Genomic DNA, 19,572 nt, shown 5'->3' on the forward strand with positions numbered 1-19,572 from the left:
TAGCCGCCCGCCGGCTCCCCCCTCCCCGAGGGCAGAGAGACGCCGTCCCGTAGCCGCCCGCCGGCTCCCCCCTCCCCAAGGGCAGAGAAACCCCGTCCTATAGCCGCCCGCCGGCTCCCCGAGGGCAGAGAGACGCTGTCCCGTAGCCGCCCGCCAGCTCCCCCCTCCCCAAGGGCAGAGAGACCCCGTCCTATAGCCGCCCGCCGGCTCCCCGAGGGCAGAGAGACGCCGTCCCGTAGCCGCCCGCCGGCTCCCCCCTCCCCGAGGGCAGAGAGACCCCGTCCTATAGCCGCCCGCCGGCTCCCCGAGGGCAGAGAGACGCCGTCCCGTAGCCGCCCGCCGGCTCCCCCCTCCCCGAGGGCAGAGAGACCCCGTCCTATAGCCGCCCGCCGGCTCCCCCCTCCCCAAGGGCAGAGAAACCCCGTCCTATAGCCGCCCGCCGGCTCCCCCCTCCCCAAGGGCAGAGAGACCCCGTCCTATAGCCGCCCGCCGGCTCCCCGAGGGCAGAGAGACGCCGTCCCGTAGCCGCCCGCCGGCTCCCCCCTCCCCGAGGGCAGAGAGACCCCGTCCCGTAGCCGCCCGCCGGCTCCCCCCTCCCCGAGGGCAGAGAGACGCCGTCCCGTAGCCGCCCGCCGGCTCCCCCCTCCCCAAGGGCAGAGAAACCCCGTCCTATAGCCGCCCGCCGGCTCCCCGAGGGCAGAGAGACGCTGTCCCGTAGCCGCCCGCCAGCTCCCCGAGGGCAGAGAGACGCTGTCCCGTAGCCGCCCGCCGGCTCCCCCCTCCCCGAGGGCAGAGAGACGCCGTCCTATAGCCACCCGCCGGCTCCCCCTTCCCCGAGGGCAGAGAGACGCCGTCCCGTAGCTGCCCACCGGCTCCCCCTTCCCCGAGGGCAGAGAGACCCCGTCCCGTAGCCGCCCGCCGGCTCCCCCCTCCCCGAGGGCAGAGAGACGCCGTCCCGTAACCGCCTGCCAGCTCCCCGAGGGCAGAGAGACCCTGTCCCGTAGCCACCCGCCGGCTCCCCCCTCCCCAAGGGCAGAGAGACGCCGTCCCATAGCCACCCGCCGGCTCCCCCCTCCCCAAGGGCAGAGAGACGCCGTCCCGTAACCGCCTGCCGTCTCCCCGAGGGCAGAGAGACCCCGTCCCGTAGCCGCCCGCCGGCTCCCCCCCTCCCCGAGGGCAGAGAGACCCCGTCCCGTAGCCGCCCGCCGGCTCCCCCCCTCCCCGAGGGCAGAGAGACCCCGTCCCGTAGCCGCCCGCCGGCTCCCCGAGGGCAGAGAGACGCCGTCCCGTAGCCACCCGCCGGCTCCCCCCTCCCCGAGGGCAGAGAGACCCCGTCCTATAGCCACCCGCCGGCTCCCAGAGGGCAGAGAGACGCCGTCCTATAGCCACCCGCCGGCTCCCAGAGGGCAGAAAGACCCCGTCCTATAGCCACCCGCCGGCTCCCAGAGGGCAGAAAGACCCCGTCCTATAGCCGCCCGCCGGCTCCCCCCTCCCCGAGGGCAGAGAGACCCCGTCCCGTAGCCGCCTGCCGTACCTTGATTTTGGAACTGACTGTGCTCGGCCGGCCCTTCTTATCGGCATCAAGTTTTTCTGGGAAAAGCATCCGGATGAAACCGCTGAAAGGCAGAAAACAGCCACAGTGTGAGTCCCAGAACAGAGCCCCTGCGGTTCGGGCTCCCCGCCGCAGGGTCTGGCCGGCTCAGGGATCGCACTTCAGGTCCGGCTCACGCAGGTGCAGCGGCTGGTGAAGTGAATGGAGCCACATCCGTTTACACCAGGGCTGACTGACTCCACGTGCTCCCAGGAGGGCTGGCCAGCAGCGGGAAGAGAGGAGCGGCGCCCTGGTCTACCGAGTCCAGCACCCTGCTTCCTCCCCTCCCTGGGACCTGATGCATCCCAGGAAGAGGGGCCCCACCATGCACTGGTGCACATGACCCTGAGTGCCGTTCCCTGCACGAGGAGCGCTTGGGCGCCTGCTCGGGACAGACTGAAATGCCACCCAGCTGATTAGCAGAGGCCCCCAGCCTCTCCCAGCCCAGCCTGTGTCTCTCTGGGTGGTGCACTCTCCACGTGCCGCGGTGCACAGAACATTTATTCCACACGCGGAAAATAACGGGACCGTGTCTCTTGAGAGCTGCTGTGCGATGGGCCAGCGTCCAGCCAGCAGGCCAACAAAGGGCCGACCCGGGGCAGGGCTGCTCGGGGCCGGGGGGAGAAAGCCCTTGGGAAGGCCAGGGCGCTGCACGGGGGGGCGGGGGGGAGCCCCGTGCTGTCCCCGGTGGGGCAGGGCTGGCCGGTGGCACTCACTGCTCGCTGCTCTGCATGAGCTCGATCAGGTCGGTGAAAAGCACGTCCCGGTTCCGCTCGCAGAAGCCGTTCACGTCGTAGGAGACCTGGGGGGGAAGCCGCCAGTCAGGCGGGGGAGGGGCCTCTCCGGGCGCAGGCGCCCCTGGGGCGTTGGCAGAGGCTCATGTGGGCAGTCGATCGGCCGGGAGCAGCTCTGGCCCTTCCTGCACGGGCCCCAGGTCCCTGGCGGCTGCAGCTGGTGGGGGGAGGCTCCCGGGCAGGCTGGGCGCGACCCCCGGGATCAGGCTTCTGAGGCCAGGCCACGGCAGCTTGGCCGAGTCCCTGCCTAGAGGCAGCCGTGTGCTCAGGGCACCCTAGGGGTGTGTCTCCGCCGTCCCCCGGGACGAGAGCGGTACGTTCCCCACCCCACGCGCGTGCAAGCGTCGGTCTCACGCCCCACGCACTGCCCTGGCCCTCAGCACCCTCCTGCCTGCAGGGCGTCAGCCCCCGTGGGCCGGGGTGATCCCCATTTTCCAGACGTAGAATGGAGGCAGAGGGCAGATTGAGGGATCCCCCCCGGCGGCGGGTGCCAGAGGCACGACCTAGCCCCAGCCCAGTGCCTGGCGCTGCAGCACCGTGGCACTCACCTGCGGAGCCAGACGCCGGACAGACACAGGAGAGAAAGACAGCTCGCGCCGGGACAGCGTCTCCACTGCAGCCCCCTTCCTACCCGCCCCGTGCATACGGGGTACCCACGCCGTGCGGCCTGTCCTGCAGCTATCCCTGCGCTCTGCTGGTGAGCTGCGTGCCTGCCTCTCCGTGCCGCATGCTCTCCTGCGTGCCTACCTGTGCAGCCTGCTCTCTCGTGTGCCCCCCTCCCCGTGCTGCATGCACTCCCCCATGCCCACCTTCCTGTGCAGCCTGCTCTCCCGCGTGCCCCCCTCCCCGTGCTGCATGCACTCCCCCATGCCCACCTTCCTGTGCAGCCTGCTCTCCCGCGACCCCGCCTCCCCGTGCCGCGTGCTCTCCTCTGACCCCACCTCCCCGTGCCGCCTGCTCTCCTGCGACCCCGCCTCCCCGTGCCGCCTGCTCTCCCGCGTGCCTTCCTCCCCGTGCCGCCTGCTCTCCTGCAACCCCGCCTCCCCGTGCCGCCTGCTCTCCCGCGTGCCTTCCTCCCCGTGCCGCCTGCTCTCCTGCAACCCCGCCTCCCCGTGCCGCCTGCTCTCCTGCGACCCCGCCTCCCCGTGCCGCCTGCTCTCCTGCGACCCCGCCTCCCCGTGCCGCGTGCTCTCCTGTGACCCCACCTCCCCGTGCCGCCTGCTCTCCCGCGTGCCTTCCTCCCCATTCCGTGTGCTCTCCTGCGTGCCCGGTGCCATGCTGGGCAGTGCGGCCCGGCCGTGTACCTTGCCTGCGTAGTGGTGTATGACAAAGCCCGAGTTCCAGCTGTTAAAGTGCTCGTGCGTGCCCACGGCGGCCTGCAGCTTCTGCAAGAGGGTCTGGTCGGCCCCTTCCCCCTTGGCGTGCATGGTGGCACAGACGTCGTCCAGGACACTCATGATCCCAGGAGGATTCTGGGGGAAAGAGGCAGCAGGCGGACGTGGGCCCCGTGTTCGCTGCAGCACTGGGCGGCTGCCCGGGGTGGTGCAGGGCAGGCAGGGACTACACGGCGGTTTTGACTCGCTGGTGGCACCCACTGGGTTATGCACCTGGGCTTTGCCTTCCCAAGCCACCAGCCTGGCCCCGCCCCCAAGCCGCCCTGAGAACGCCTGCTGTAGGAATACTGGGGAGTGTTACTGCCCCCAGTGCCCTCCCTCTCCATGCTCTGGGGCCACGTGCCACCCCACCTCCCTGGGATGCTGGGGGGAGGCGGCTTGACTCCCATAGGGCGGGGCCTAGGTAGAAGGGGCGGGGCTAGGGGCGGGGTTGGAGGGTTGCCTCCCCAGCTCAACCTTCCCCCATCGCCCATGGTTGTGCATCTTCCCCAGGGAGTGTCTCAACCAGCTGTGAGCGCGGCCCCTCCCCCCGCGGCCCCCGCAGACCCCCCCTCTTACCAGCTTGTTCTCTATCAGGTCACACACCACTTTGTTATTGAAATACTGGATGGGGGTCCACTTGATGCCCTCCTGCACGTACTCCTCCTGCAACAGACGAGAGCGGCCCGGCCGCTGGGCAACAGGCGTTTCCTTCCTAGGGCGCGAACCACCTGCCGCCCGAGTAGGCCCATGCGCCTGCCTCTGGGCCCTGGGCTCGCTGCAGATGCCTTCGGAGACGTGGGCCAAGCTTTGCAGCGGGGCCCCGGGGAAGCCCCGAGCCACACGCAGCCCAGACGCTTTCCCACCAGGGGAAAGAAAAGGAGGTATGCAAATGAGGCAGTGCCTCATTTGCATAGACCCCCGAGATTTCCGAACCTGCAGCCTTACGGGGTGTCCCTGCCCTGCCCCCGCGGCGCTTTGCCCCCAGGCCACAGTACCTGCTCCGCTTTCAGGGTCAGCTCGATGAAGATCTGCTGCAGCTTCTCGTTCACAAAGTTAATGCAGAATTGTTCAAAGCCGTTTTTCTACCGAATGGGAAAGGAGAGAAAATGGGATCCCAGCGGGGGGTGGGCAGGTCGCTCCGGGGCCGTGCAGCCAGCGAGCCGGGCAGCGCCCCTGTGAGCAGCCGGCCTCCGCCTGGGGGTCTCCCTCGCTGGGCCGGGGCCCCCCTGCGCCGAAGCGCTACGAGGCCCAGTCGGGGGAGGGCGGGCAGCTGGCCGGGTGCTTCATGCAGAAGGGTCTGCACGGGGCTGTGGGGGGCGCGGGTGCCTCACAGCCGTGGGGCTGACCCCCGGCAAGCACAGGTCGGTCCCTGAGGAGCAGGGCGCTGAAGACGAGCCCGGTGTTGGGCAAGTGCCGCGGAGGAACCTTTGGGTTCTGCTTCCGGGGACCCCGCTCGGCAGCGCAGGCCGCAAGGGGCCCCTGCCCGTCTGGGCTGTGCCGCGCGGAGGGATCCCGCCTGCGGAAGGGGCTGGCCCCCCGCTCAGCGGGGCGCGTACCTGGAATATTTCAAAGCCGTAGATGTCCAGCACCCCGATGCTGTACTCCTCGTGGGGCTTCTGCATGGCCCGGTTAATGGACTGCGGGCGGGAGGAGGGAGTGAGCCCGGCGCCCCTTCTTCTCCCTCCCCTCCCGCGCCGGGCCCTGGCCCTGGGAGCCACCAGCCAAACCCAGCCCCTGCCCACCCCACACCCTGCACGAGAGCCCGCCCGGCGACCAGGCCAGACCGGAGTCAGAGCCAAGCCCACGCAGCGCGGGCACTCGCCAGCCCATGGGCCCTGGAGGGGGGATCGATGGATCCATCTGTCTGTCCCCATCCACCCCGTCTGTCTGTCTGTCTGTCCCCATCCCTCCCCGTCTGTCTGTCTGTCTGTCCCCATCCACCCCATCTGTCTGTCTGTCTATCCCCATCCCACCCCATCTGTCTGTCTGTCTGTCCCCATCCCACCCCATCTGTCTGTCTGTCTATCCCCATCCCACCCCGTCTGTCTGTCTGTCCCCATCCACCCCATCTGTCTGTCTGTCCGTCCCCATCCCACCCCGTCTGTCTGTCTGTCTGTCCCCATCCCTCCCCATCTGTCTGTCTGTCTATCCCCATCCCACCCCGTCTGTCTGTCTGTCTGTCCCCATCCACCCCATCTGTCTGTCTGTCCGTCCCCATCCCACCCCGTCTGTCTGTCTTTCTATCCCCATCCCACCCCGTCTGTCTGTCTGTCTATCGCCATCCCTCCCCGTCTGTCTGTCTGTCTGTCTGTCCCCATCCCACCCCGTCTGTCTGTCTGTCTCCATCCCACCCCGTCTGTCTGTCTGTCTGTTTGTCCCCATCCCTCCCCGTCAGTCTGTCTGTCTGTCCCCATCCCTCCCCGTCTGTCTGTCTGTCTATCCCTATCCACCCCGTCTGTCTGTCTATCCCCATCCCTCCCCATCTTTCTGTCTGTCTGTCTATCCCTATCCACCCCGTCTGTCTGTCTATCCCCCTCCCTCCCCATCTGTCTGTCTGTCTATCCCCATCCCTCCCCGTCTGTCTGTCTGTTTGTCTGTCTGTCCCCATCCACCCCATCTGTCTGTCTGTCTGTCCCCATCCCACCCTGTCTGTCTGTCTGTCCCCATCCACCCCGTCTGTCTGTCTGTCTATTCCCACACACCCCATCCATCCACCCCTCCCTCCCTCTCTCTCTCTCTCTCTCTCTCTCTCTCTCTCCATCCATCCCCTGGCACTCGGGTGCCAGCCAGAAGCCCTGCCCCATGCTCAGACGGGGTCAGACAACGGGGCCGGGGGGGGGGACCGGGGAGGGGAGCTGCTCCCTGCCGAGGAGGGAGGGCTGCTGCAGGCTGCGGGGTGAGGAAGGCCCATCGCACCCCTGCCCTCAAGCGCTGGGGCGGTGTCGGGGCGGCTGAGGAGAACCCGGCCATGGATCTCTTTGAGCCCCGGCTGGTGACCTGGGAAGCCTGCAGCCAGCCCTGGGGAGAGGGGCCTCGGTCTCCAAGGAGGCTGGTCCCCAGCCAGGCTCGGAAGCGCCTGCGATTTCCCGCCGGCCTGGGGCCCTGGGGCACTGCTCAGCCCCTCACCTCCACGAGGAAGTCGAAGACCCGGGCGTAGAGCCCTTTGGCCAGGGCGTCGCGGGTGTAGGACGCCTGCTCCACGTTGAGGGTCACGGTGATGGACTCCGACCGGCCGCCCCATTTGCTGTCCATCTTCCGGCTGGTCAGCTTGTCGTTGAGCCGCTCCCGGTCAATCCCCAGCAGGTAGGAGGGGAAGGCCAGCACTGGGAAGGGTGTGAGAGTCAGTGGGTCAGTGCCCCGCCCCCCCGCCGCTGCTGGGAGCCAGGGCACAGCCAGACCACGTGGACGGGGGGCTGTGGTGAGAGAGGGGAGGGGGGTGCCGGCTTCTATTCCCACTTCTGGCAGGGCAGCTGGGCCCAGCAGGATTCTGGCTCCTATTCCTAGTGCACCAGTGACATGCTCGGTCCCCTGCCTCTCTCTGGGCCTCAGTCGCCCTGTCTGTAGAATGGGCACAAGGAGCTGGGCCGTGGCTCTGCTGTGCTCGGAGACCTGTCGTGCGAGGAGCTGGCCTGTAACTGCCCAGCATCTCCTCTTGGTGCCACTGACTAAAACAGCAACTTGAGGCACTCAGGGTCCGTCTCTGACTAACTCCAGCCTGCACATTACAGGCAGCTGCCTCCGGTTCTTCCCTCTGGGTGGGGCGGGGGGCCAGGGGCTGGGGGCCGGGCCAGGCTGGGTACTCACAGTCGGGGCTGTCCACCTGCGCGTAGTTGCCCTGTTCTCGGAAGCTGATGTTGCCCAGATGCAGGATTCCCGCCACGATCTGCAACACCAGCTGCTGGTCCTCTCTGGAGATGCCAATCACGTGCATGGCGTTCTGGAGGGCAGACACCATCTGTCAGCCTGCGGCCCGGCTGGGGGGCTGGGGGCTCTGCCCGTCCGTTTATTCCAGGGACATTTGGGACACAAAACCACCAGCAAAACCCAATCCACTGGGAACGTTTCTGCAACGGGCCCTTCGGCCGGGAAAACATTCGAGACTTTTTGTGGACAGTGAGGGGTTGGGAGGCGGGGCCGACCCGCGCGTGTTTTCCAAGGCCAAGAGATGCTGCCCGAGAAGAAGGCAGCGTCTATCTAGTAGGGAACAGGTGACAGGGACAAGGCCACGAGCAGCCCCGCCAGTGTCCTGGAAAGGGGCGGGACGAGAGAGGCGAGGGGGCGGCAGCGCACTGCGCAATCGTGTCTGGTTATCTTCGAAACGCGCCACAGGCAGAGCGGCCAGGACGCCGCCCAGCATTCGGGGCACCCTCCTCCGAGGGGCACCCTGACGGGGGGAGGAGGGCGACGGGCACAGGTCTGACGGGGACGGCGGAGGACTGGACCGGTGACCCGGAAGGCCCCTTCCTGTGCCAGGGCAGGGATGTAGCCGAGTCGACCTAGCAGGCCACGGGCCCCTTTCGGTTGCCATAGGAACAATGGGGGAAAATACAAGATGGCAGCCCCACTGGCTCAGGGATCCCAGCCCATGTCCAAGCGTCCCCGGCGGAGGATGGGCGGGGAGCCCAGGCTGTCTGCTGGAGGCCGGGGCCGGCCTTCTGGGGCAATCTGACTTCCCTCCTCCGGCCGGGCTGTTGTGAGCGCACGCCCCCCGTGCCCCGGCCACTCACCATGGTCTCGTGGAAGTCGCTCCGGTCGTCGGTGCCGTCCACCTTGTAGGTTTCAGACTGGTTCAGGTAGTAGTAATAATCGGGGCTCATGACCCCCAGGTTCTGCTGCTGCTCTTGGGAGGCCCCCTCCAGGAGCTGCCGGGAGAGAGGCAGGGCGAATGCTGGGCTGGGGGCTCCGGAGAGGGCCCCCTGCCCGGCAGCCCTGGGGCAGTCTGTTCCCCTTGAGCGCCAGGTCCCGCTCAGCACTAGTGAGCAGGCGTGCTACAGCCCCTGTAAGCCGGGGGCACGCTCGCTCCTTCCCAGGCAGACACGGACACTCCCATGCACGCCCACACACGAGCACGTGCAGGCTTGTGTGCACACTCGCCTCCTGGCACAAGGCTGACACCCTTAGGCAGTGACTTGTGCGCACTGACAATGTGCACTGTCACACTCCCCCCGTTCACACTCGCACGTGGCGCCGTGGCGCACCTGCCCTGCTCAGGCCGGTACCTGGTAGTAGATGTGGAAATTCCTCTCGCTCTCATTCTGGTTCACCACCCGGGACTTCTCCAGCAGGAAGTTGGAGATCTTCCCCCCGTCCGGCTCGCCGCCCCGGCTGAACTGGATTTCAAAGTATTTCCCCTGCAAAGGGGGGGGGGGGGGGGGTGTTTCAGCCGTGCGGCAGCAGCACTGCTCTGTGAATTCAGCATGTCGCTGCAGGGCCTGCCCCCAAGGGAGTCTTCCCCCCCCCATCCCAGGCCTCAGGCTGTCTCCTGTCACTGCCCGCTCTCTGGGGGTCTGGCTTCCATGACAAGTGCATCCGACTCCTTCTAGGGTGGGGGTGGGGCACCTCTTCTGGGCGGGGGGCCACTGACCCAGAGACGAGTCGGTCGGGGCCGCACGCAAACCCCCCAAGCCCCTTACCGACGCAGCCCCGGACTGCGGAGGAGGAAGACCTCCCCACGTTCCCCTCACACCAGAGCAGTGTTTCGTAAACGTTTTAAGACTGAGGAACATGATGGTTTTTATGAGGAACATCAAGGATTTTTTGTTGAGCAAAAAAAAAAAAAAGTCAGTGGGGGGTGGGAAGGATCGGGGGAAAGTTATTGCGCAAAAAATAAAGGTTGCCTGCCCCTTTAAGGGCGGCCATTTTGAATTCTGTTCTCCGTGGCACACCAGTGCACCGTGGAACAGTTTGAGAAACTGCACCAGAGCCTGGGGGGCCATGCGGTGGGGCAGCCGTGGGGCTCCCCCATGTGGAGACGGGGGCTGAGCCTTGGGGGCCAGATCCAGGCAAGCTGGGGGCTGCACCGAGCCCCAGGCCTGAGGTTCCCCACCCCTGTTCTAGGTTCTACTGTGAAACAAATAATAGTACTATGGAGACCTGGGCGCAAGAGTTCGGGTTTTGGGTCATCTCATAGGAACGGCCAGACTGGGTCACAGCAGCCCAGCATCCTGTCTGCTGACAGTGGCCAACGTCAGGTGCTTCAGGGGTCTGAACAGAACAGGGAATCGTCCAGTGATCCTGCCCATCCCAATCCCAGTTTCTGGTAAACAGAGTCTAGGGACACCCGCCCTGCCCATCCTGGCTAACAGCCACTGATGAATTTATCGTTTTAGAACCCTGCTATGGTCTTGGCCTTCACGACATCCTCTGGCGAGGAGTTCCACAGGTTGACGGTACGTCATGTGAAGAAAAACTGCCGTTGGGTTGTTTTCAACCTGCTGCGATTAATTCCCTAGTTCGTGTGCTATGGGAAGGAGTAAATAACACTTCCTAATGTACTAGCTCCACACCAGTCATGATTGCATTGGCCTCTGGCCTATTCCGTCTCTTTTCCAGGCTGCAAAGTCCCTCCCCTCAATCTCTGGCCCTTTCCTGTCCCTTCAGGGTTCTGTTTCCTTCCCGTCTCCGGGCCCGACCCTCAGGGGCGCTGACCTGCCACAGTGACCATGTCCATTTAGATGCTTCCTACAAGCTGATCCCGCTCCAGGCCACACAGCCCACCCCCGCCCTACCCAGAGCCAGCCTCCCAGCCGGCTGCAGCCCGAGCCCGAGGCCCTGCTGCGGGGGATGAGGGGATTGAGGGTGGGTCCCAGAACTTGCACATGCAGCCTGAAGGAGAAGGGCCCCATGAAGCCGTGGCCCCCTGGGGCCGGCATGTCTCCCAGCCTGCCCCCTCCCCTGCCCGGGACACCTCGCCGCGAGGGCCGGCCCTGGGGACTCACGAAGCGGCTGGAGTTGTTGTTCCGGACGGTCTTGGCGTTCCCGAAGGCTTCCAGCAGCGGGTTGGACTGCAGGATGATGTCTTTCACGTGCTGCGGATTGGGGAGGAGGCCGGGCAAGTGAGACGGGGGCCGGGCCGGCGTGGGGGGCACAATGGCAAAGGGTGACTGCAAGCGGCCCAGGGCGCACTGGGTAGCCGAGGGGCAGGGGAGGCGCGAGTTCCCCGCACGGCTGTGGGTGGGGGGCGCTGTGCAGAGAGAGCAGAGTCTCCGAGCCCCCGGTCGCCTGCAGGCAGAGTGGAGCCTGGGCCCCCTGGAGCAGCGCCTGAGCCGCTCCCGCCCGGGCTCAAAGCCACCTGGCTCGGGCTCGATCCCGCCTGCGGGTGTTGCTCTCGCTCTCGGCACAGATTTGGGGTTTCCGGGGCTGCGCCGGGGCAGACGGGCATTTTGCAATGTCAGGCGCTGGCACCGCCGGCTCTGTTGGGCTGTGCTGGGAATTGCCGGCCCCCCCGGGAGCTCTGGGCTTGGAAGGGCCAGTCCCGGTGTGGCTGGTTGGAAGAGGGAGCGGGGCTGGTGCCTGGCGTGTGCTGCCTTGCCCTGGCCAGCCTGGGCCTCGGGAGAAGGAAGAGCTGCTCTCGGGCCGGGAGGAAGAGGGTGCAAAGTAGGAGAGTGAAGAGGGAGGGAGCACAGGGATGGGGCCGGGGGAGGCATGAGGGTGGGGGAGCACAGGGCTGGGCCCGGGGGGGGCGGGTATTGAGGCAGAGCAGAGGCACGGAGGGAGGGAGCACAGGGATGGGGCCGGGGGAGGCATGAGTGTGGGGGAGCACAGGGCTGGGCCCGGGGGAGGCACGAGGGTGGGGGAGCACAGGGCTGGGCCCGGGGGAGGCACGAGGGCGGGGGTAGGGCGGGGAGCCGTACCTGCACTTTCTCTCCACCGCCCGACACTTTGGAGATGTAGCCCATGATGTATTTTGCTGCCACCGTTTTCCCAGCCCCGCTCTCCCCGCTGCAGAGACAGGCAAAGGGAAGGGGGTGAAATCGCCTGCCCAGAGAACCAGGGATCCGCGGGAGGCGTCACCCACCCGACGCCGCTCGGGGGCCCAGACAGGCGAGGCCTCACTCTGCCGCGGACGGACGCCTGCCCCTCGGCCGGGCACTCCCCTCCCAGCCTTTGTACAGAGTCTGCAGCCACGTGGCACAGGGGTCGCCCAGCACAGAGGGGCTCAGCGCTGCCTCAGGGCCGTTCAGCCCCCGTAGTACAAAGGGTAAATAATTCCCCCAGGGGAGACCGGCGGGGTCCTCTGGGCCTGGCGCAGGGAGCTCCTGGGAAGCGACTGTGGGAAGGAGTCCTGCAGACAGGGATCTAGGGTCAGAGTGGGCCACAAACTAAATAGGAGTCAGCAGCAACGCTGATGCAAAAAAAGCCAACGTGATTGCGGGCTGCGTTAGCAGGAGTGTGGTGAGCAAGACACGAGGAGTCGTTCTTCCGCCCTGCCCTGCGCTGGTCAGGCCCCAGCTGGAGTCTTGTGTCCAGTTCTGGGCACCGCACTTCAGGAAAGATGGGGAGAAATTGGAGAGGGTCCAGAGAAGAGCAACAAAAACGATTCAAAGTCTAGAAGACACGAGCTATGCGGGAAGGCTGAAGGAATTGGGTTGGGTTGGGTTGGAAAAGAGAAGATTGAGGGGGGACATGAGAGCCGTTTTCAGGTATCTAAAAGGGTGTCACAAGGAGATGGGAGAAAATTGTTCTCTTTGGCCTCTGAGGACAGGACAGGAAGCAAGGGGCTCAAACTGCAGCAAGGGAGGTTTAGGTTGGACATTAGGAAAACTTCCCGCCTGTCAGGCTGGTGAAACACTGGAATAAATTGCCGGGGGGGGGGGGGGGGGGGGTTGTGGAATCTCCAACCCTGGAGAGATTGAAGAGCAGGTTAGACAGACACCTTGGGGGATGGTTCTGGGTCTGGCCGTGAGGGCGGGGGATGGGACTCGATGCCTCCTGAGGTTCCTCCAGGTCTAGTGCTCTGTGACCTTGCTGGGTACCGGAGGGCGGGGCAGGGTTGGGTGGTTCCCGTCCCTGCGATAGGAATGGGGGGGGCGGAGATGTGCAGACACATTGATCCACGGCTGCCCGTCTCTGTGGCAGGTGGGCCGGCAGGCAGCAGGATTTCAGGGCTCCTGGATTACTCTCACTTGTGGTGCCTGGTCCCAAAAGGGCCGTCTCTGGGCTTGCCCAACATCCGGGCAGCTTCTTTGCAATTTTCTAACAGGCACCGAATGCTGCGCTCAGATTCAGTACCCCTGGGCTCTTCTCCTGGCTCTGCCACTGACCTACAGGACGGACCTTGGACAAGTCATGGCCCTCTGTTGTGCCTCAGTTTCCTCTCCCAGCCTTTGCCTGGCTTGTCTGCTTGGACTGAAAGTCTTGGGGGAGGAGGTAGGAACTCTCTTTTACTAGGTGCATGCACAGCCGTGTTCCCTGTGAGCTGGGCGGCCACTCGAGAGATTCCAATGCCACCCAGCTGATGAAGAGAGTGCCCAACGCTGGGTTTTGTGTGTCTACTGTGAGTGCACATCCGCACACATCTGGAAAAAATTATTCCACACGCCAATGGGAAAAAATCTGCAGCTGGAAGGAAAAGATTGGAGGGGACATGGACGTGCAGCACCTGGCGCCATGGAGACGAGCTGTGATCGTGGTTGAGAGTAAAGTGTGAAAAGCGGCCGTGCAGTGCTGATCGGGCAGAGGACACTAGGGCTTGTCTCCACGGGCAGGGTTAGCCAGCGACACCACTGAGTAGCCCTGTCAGACGCCGTCACCCGCACGCAGCAGTTTGAGTGCACACCACAGCTGACCCTGCTCTAGCTTTCCTCTAGCCTGCTCTCTTTGAAGAGGAGGGGCAGGATCGCGGGTGTAGAAACGTGGTGGCGGTGCACACACCGCTCAGAGCGCAAGGGAAAGGAAGGACGGGAGTGAGCGAGGGCAGAGTTACGTGGCGGGTTTGTGGAACCCTTTCCTAGCCCGGTGTTGTGTTGCTTGCCATGTGCTCCCTGCTAGGCTTGCAGAATCCAGGGCATCAGGCCTGACAGCTGCAGGGTAACACGTGTGACTCCAGATTACAGTAAACTGAGTTTTAAAGACACATTGGATTTTTTTCATATTTCACCCCTATGGGGCAGAGTTAAGGTTATTTGGGTGCCTTTGATAACAGCACTGAGGAATAAACTCACATTTCGATGGGGCTTTCCCTCCCTGAGCAACTTTGCAAATTACATACCTCCAGAAGGCTTGCCCCACCCCGCCACTGCCGGCAGCTGCCTTTGCAACACAGCCACGCCGCAGCTTACCAGCGCACGGCAACATAGGGGAGGAAGTGAAGAATGCTGCACCCCGACAAAACCGGAAGAGGAATTTAGAGAGGAGGGACTGGAATTCAGCCAAGACCCCAGGTTTAACATCCCCAGTGATACTCAAAGTGGGGTGGAGTCTCTAATGACCCCCCCAGAGGCCATAACCCAACCCTGCTCTTCTGTTTTACTTCTTCCCCCAGTGGGGTCAGTCCAGTGCCACACTGACTGAATTGCTCATGCCTTCTCTGTGGGGCTCATATGGGGTCCTTGAGAAACAGAGCTGACCCTGTGCAGCCCCTGAGAACAACCCCCCTTGTCCTCCAGCCTCCGTTATTTGGGAGTCTGCGTTCTTGCTACCTGATAATGACGCACTGGTTCTCTCCGTCGATCATCATGTTCCGGTACATGTTGTCAGTCAGAGCATAGATGTGGGGCGGATTTTCATACTGAGCCTAGAGGCCAACAAACAATGGGACTGATGGTTACTAACCACAGCACAGAGCCTGAGACACAGGCCAGTAAGCAGAGCTTTCCCTGGGAGGATAAGGGACAGACATCCTCCATCTCCCTTCTCCAGTTAGGCACCCAAACAACCTTAACTCTGCCCGATAGCAGTGGCAAGTGGTAACTATACAAGTGTGACAGTTGCATTTAAATGCTTGTGCTTCCAGATTATAGTCAACTGATTTTTAAAGACACATTGGAGTTTTTCAGATTTCCTCCCTACAGGGCAGAGTTAAGGTTATTTGGGTGTCTTACCCATGAATTTCCCTCTCTTAATAGCTTTGGGTTTCTTGTAAGTCTAATCTTAGCTCTGAAGTCCCTGGGCTTCTGAAGTTGGTTTTTGGAATAAATGCAACTTCTCAGTAATGTTTTTTACCCAAAGTTCATAGAATCATAGAGCTGGAAGAAACCTCCAGAGGTCATCAAGTCCAGCCCCCTGCCCAAGGCAGGACCAATCCCAACTAAATCAACCCGGCCAGGGCTTTGTCAAACCGAGACTCAAAAACCTCTAAGGATGGAGATTCCACCCCCTCCTTAGGGAACCCAGCCCAGTGCTTCACCACCCTTCTAGTGACATAGTTTTTCCTAATCTCCAACCTAGACCTCTCCCACTATAACATGAGACCGTTGCTCCTTGTTCTGCCATCCATCACTACTGAGAACAGCCTTTTTCCATCTGCTTTGGAAGCCCCTTTCAGGAAGTTGCAGGCTGCTCTCAACTCCCCCCTTACCCTTCTCTTCTGCAGACTAAACAAACCCAAATCCCTCGGGATGTGTCTACACTTGCAGCCTAATTCGAACTAGGGCTGCAAATGTAGGCATTCGGAATTGCAAATCAAGCCCTGGATTTAAATATCCCGCGCTTGATTTGCATCTTCCCAGCCGGGCGCCATTTTTGACATTTACAAGCCTGGAATAACTTCCTGCGTCTACACGTGGCAGTGAAACGGGCGTTTGAAATAAAGCCCTATTTCGAACTACTTGTTAAACCTCATCGCAGGAACTAGAGCTTTATTTCGAACGGCCGTTTCACTGCCACGTGTAGATGTGGGCAGTTATTCCAGGCTTGTACATTTCAAAAATGGCGAAGATGCAAATCAAGCGCGGGATATTTAAATCCCAGGCTTGATTTGCAATTCCGAAAGCCTCCATTTGCAGCCCTAGTTCGAATTAGGCTGCAAGTGTAGACATGCCCTCAGCCTCTCCTCGTAGGTCATGTGCTCCAGCTCCCTTATCATTTTTGTTTCCCTCCACTGGACCCTCTCCAGTGCGTCCGCATCCTTTCTATAGTGGGGGCCCAGAGCCGGACACAATACTTGGACTTGCAAGTTTAACGCAGGGTTTGTTCAGAAAGAAGTACGGCAGTTACCTCTGTGGCCCCTCGAGCTGGCGAGAAGACGGACGCCTAGGGAGCTGCCCATAGTCACCCAGCAGGTCATGGAGCAAGTGGGGACCAGACCCTGGCCTCCTGCCGCCCTGCCCGAGGTCTCAGCTAACCTAACGCGGGGCCCTGCCAGCTAGAAACGTGTGCGCGGCTGGCACATCACCAAAGGTACAACCGGAGTCGCCGCCTCACCGCTCCTTGGTACAGCTCGATCTCCCGGTCCGTGAAGTAAGGCATCTGCTTGAAGGGGTTGACTGAGATGAGAACGGAGCCGATGTAGGTCTGAGCGGCTGGTTAAGGGCGTCTGCCTCCTTGTGTTTCTCTGTGGGAGCCTGCTGAGGAGGCTGCGCTGCCCCCACATCCCATGCCGAATCCCAGCCGCGGTGCCCCCGGGCTTTGATCCGCTAGCCGGACTGGCGGTCACGCCGCAGGAGATCGGGCACTGGACTACGGCATGGGCGGGGGGTGAAGGCCCAGCTGGCCCAAGCCCCGCCCCTTCCCCCAAAGCCACACCCCTTCCCCAGACCATGCCCCTTCAACCACCTCCCCCCCCCAACCCTACCCAACCCCAGCCCTCAGGCCTGATCCTTCCTGGCCCCCTGGAGGACGGGGGCTGCTGCACCATCGCCCCAGCCCCCAGGCAGTTTTGGGAAGGCAAAGCCTCCCCTGGCCCACATCACCCGCCGCCCCCGGGCCAGGCCTGGTGCAAGGCTGTTCTTCCTCTCTCCAGACTCCCCTAAGGACGCAGGTGCCGAGTCTTTGCCTCCCATCCAAGCTGCCTTGGAGCTTTCTGCGGCCTCTGACCGGCTGAGAGCCCAGGCCAGGCCTGTGGAAACAGCGGCTGCCCTGCACCGTCGGGTGAGGGGCTGCCCCTGCCTGCGGCCGCCAGCACCTCTGCCCTGGGCGGCTCGGAGAGGCAGCGAGCTCGCAGCAAGCAAAGCAGCCGCCGAGCCTCCGTGCCGGGTGCTTCGCGGAGCGGAAGGACGCTCCCCAGCGCCGCTTGGGCGGGGCGCAGCCACGGTGCCACGTGGCGAGGCAGGAGGCTGCCCTGGCTGGAGCACGAGGCGGGATGGCGCCCGCTGCTCCTCCTCACGCCATTGACGTGCACCCTCCCTGCCCTGGGCCTTCTGCAGCCTCTCCAGCCGCCCGAGTTCCTGCCCTCCTCTGCGCGTGTTCCCAGCCAGCCCCACGGGCAGCAAACCCGCCTGCACAGCCTCGCTGGCCTGCACTGCAAACCCCACGCCGCCGACGCTGGGGAGAACGGGATGGGCCCGCCCCTCAGCGGGGGTAAACTGAGGCAGGGAGGGTGGCTGAGTGGGGGGAATAGACCCTTCCTTGTGCAGTCGCAGCCCGTGGTGTCTGCCTGGGGCAGAGCGAAGGTGGAGGCCCCTGCACCCCAGAGAGGAGTGGGAGGGCAGGGCGGGGGGGGGGGGGGCGTTGTGGCGGGAAGACACAGGGTTAGCACAGAGCTGCGACGCTCCCTTCCCTGAGACAGCTGCTGCAGCGGGACGTGGCCCCTCATACCACTTGGGGCACGAGGCCGGCACGGCCCGTCCCCAGGGAGCGGGGGCCGCGGGGGGCCGGCCAGCCCCTGGAGAGGGGAGAAGGCGGGGCCGAGGTGGCGCAGGGCAGGTGCTGGCGCTTCCTCTGGAATGCAGAAGTGCTCGGGGCTGAGTCATGGCCGGACTCTGGGTCTTCACAGCAGCCGAAGAGAAAAAGGAAGAGGGAGGTTTCTGGGGTTTGCGCTTTTTTTAAAAGGCCCGAGCCCAACGGGCGGCCCCTCCAGCCCTTCCGGCTGCTGCCGCAAGCGGAGGCGGTCCCACGCCGGGCTGCCGGAGCGCACAGCCTTGTAAGGACACGGCTGTGCTGGCGCTGGAAACCGCAGCCCGCTGGAGCGGAGCGACTGCAGCTCCGTCTGGGGCCCTTCCGGCGCGCGCTGCTCCCGGCATCGCCCCCGGGAACCCGACTCCCAGCCCCAGAGCCCGGGAACCGGCCTGGAAAGAGCTCGCTGCCGGCAGGACTGGGCTGTGGGAGCCGAAGAAAGGCCCTGGGTGGCCACGAGGACGGGGCCCAGGGCCCAGACAGGCTGGTGTGTCTGTGGGTCAAGCTCCCTTCTCCTCAGGCGTCAGGTCACGAGGAGTCTATGCGCAAGGACCCAGCCATGCAAAGCGCCACGCTGCCGGCTGTGCCCTGGCCGCTGGAAGGCGCTAATTAACCCCCCAGCCCGGGCTGCCAGCAACAGGACTGGGAGGGGCGCTCCAGGCCCTGAGCCCCCCCTTCCCCAGTGCGGTGTCCCGAGGAGACAACGCCAGGGGCGTGCGGGGCGCAGGAGGGTTCTGGAGCCAGAGCCCGGAGCAGCTGGCTGCGTAGGGTCCCCACAGGCCTGCTGGGCGAGGGACGGCGGCGAGGCGGGTCGGCCAGGGGCATCCGAGCTGGGGCAGCAGGGGACTCAGGCAGCTCAGCATCCTGGGGCGAAGGGTTCGCCGGCTGACCGCGCGCGGGGGGAATAAGAACATCAGAGCGGCCAGGCTGGGTCGGAGCAAAGCTCCCTCCAGCCCCGTGTCCAGTCGGCCGGCAGCGGCCAACGCCAGGCGTCCCGGAGGGAGTGAACAGAGCAGGGAATCTTCACGGGACCCGTCCCCTGTCACCCGTTCCCACCCTCCCTGCCAGCCTGGCTCACAGCCGGCAGGGGACCCGGCCTCCCAGAACGTGTCTTGCTCTGGGGTGAGCCCTGTTCTAGGCGCCCAAGTGGTGCAGGAGGCTGGAGGCGAGGGCTGGGGCGCACGGGCAGAGCTGGAAAAGCAGGGGCGGGGGAATTGGGGAGCGGCGCAGAGGGCCGAGGACTCAAAAAGCAAGGGGTGCCACAGGGCAGGGACCGAGACGCATCAGCGGAGCTGCAGCCAGGGTGCCCATAATCTGGCCAAAGCCTCCCCCCATCTTTCCTGTTTCACCCCCTAACCGGGGTGCCCACTACTTTTTCTCCATCCAAGCGTGGAATAAATTTTGTTTTGTGCACCAAGAAATGAGTGGGGGGGCACCCGGCTGCGGGCACCATGTGAATTTCTCCTGGGCGGCTGCCCAAGTGCTCAGCCTACAGGGAACCCTGCCTCCCCGCCCCCGCAGCCCCTCGGGTGGTTACCCTCATGTGCCAGAGGAAGCGGAACAGCTGCAGCTCCTTGCACCTTTTCCATCACTCCAGGAAGTGCTGCCCTGCCTGGCTGCTCTGTGGCCCCCTCGCCACAGCCCCCCTCAAAGGGACTGTCCCGGAGAAGCCCTGAGCCTGCCCAGCTGGAGCTGCTCTCTTTGCTGTCCCGTCCCGTCCCCCCCGATGGGGATGATGGAGAAATGGCAGCAACCCGGCAAGCAGCGCAGGCTGGGAGCACCCGGGAGGCTCGCAAAAGCCCCAGTTTGAGAAAGCATCTGGCTGGAGCCCCGGCCAGGTGCAGAGAAGCAGCGATGGAGCATTGGAGAGGCCTCAGTGCAAACCACAATTTCGGCCGCCACTCCGCCGGGCCAGGGCAGGAGCCGGGGGCAGGAGGCAGGAGGAGGGAGCAGGAGCTGGGGGCAGGAGCTGGGGATAGGAGGCAGGAGCAGGGAGCAGGAGCTGGGGGCAGGAGCTGGGGATAGGAGGCAGGAGCAG

At 64.3% G+C, this 19,572-nt stretch overlaps 1 protein-coding gene across 2 annotated transcripts in view; it reads right to left on the minus strand.

Annotated features, from left to right (window-relative positions):
- MYO1F (myosin IF) overlaps positions 1-19,572 on the minus strand; it is a 51,939-nt gene that overhangs the window by 14,961 nt on the left and 17,406 nt on the right. For both annotated transcript variants that reach the window (XM_075903171.1, XM_075903173.1), the window contains exons 3-16: positions 16,125-16,214; positions 14,402-14,496; positions 11,615-11,702; positions 10,700-10,789; positions 8,981-9,112; positions 8,489-8,623; positions 7,566-7,698; positions 6,888-7,084; positions 5,318-5,398; positions 4,757-4,843; positions 4,338-4,424; positions 3,690-3,857; positions 2,308-2,393; positions 1,535-1,616 (exon numbers count right to left, since the gene is read on the minus strand). In XM_075903171.1, coding sequence (XP_075759286.1) covers positions 1,535-1,616; positions 2,308-2,393; positions 3,690-3,857; positions 4,338-4,424; positions 4,757-4,843; positions 5,318-5,398; positions 6,888-7,084; positions 7,566-7,698; positions 8,489-8,623; positions 8,981-9,112; positions 10,700-10,789; positions 11,615-11,702; positions 14,402-14,496; positions 16,125-16,214 — 1,551 coding nt within the window. The remainder of the gene's footprint in view (positions 1-1,534; positions 1,617-2,307; positions 2,394-3,689; positions 3,858-4,337; positions 4,425-4,756; positions 4,844-5,317; positions 5,399-6,887; positions 7,085-7,565; positions 7,699-8,488; positions 8,624-8,980; positions 9,113-10,699; positions 10,790-11,614; positions 11,703-14,401; positions 14,497-16,124; positions 16,215-19,572) is intronic.

Source organism: Pelodiscus sinensis, chromosome 19 (assembly GCF_049634645.1).
Source record: "Pelodiscus sinensis isolate JC-2024 chromosome 19, ASM4963464v1, whole genome shotgun sequence".
In the NCBI taxonomy this organism is placed as follows: domain Eukaryota; kingdom Metazoa; phylum Chordata; order Testudines; family Trionychidae; genus Pelodiscus; species Pelodiscus sinensis.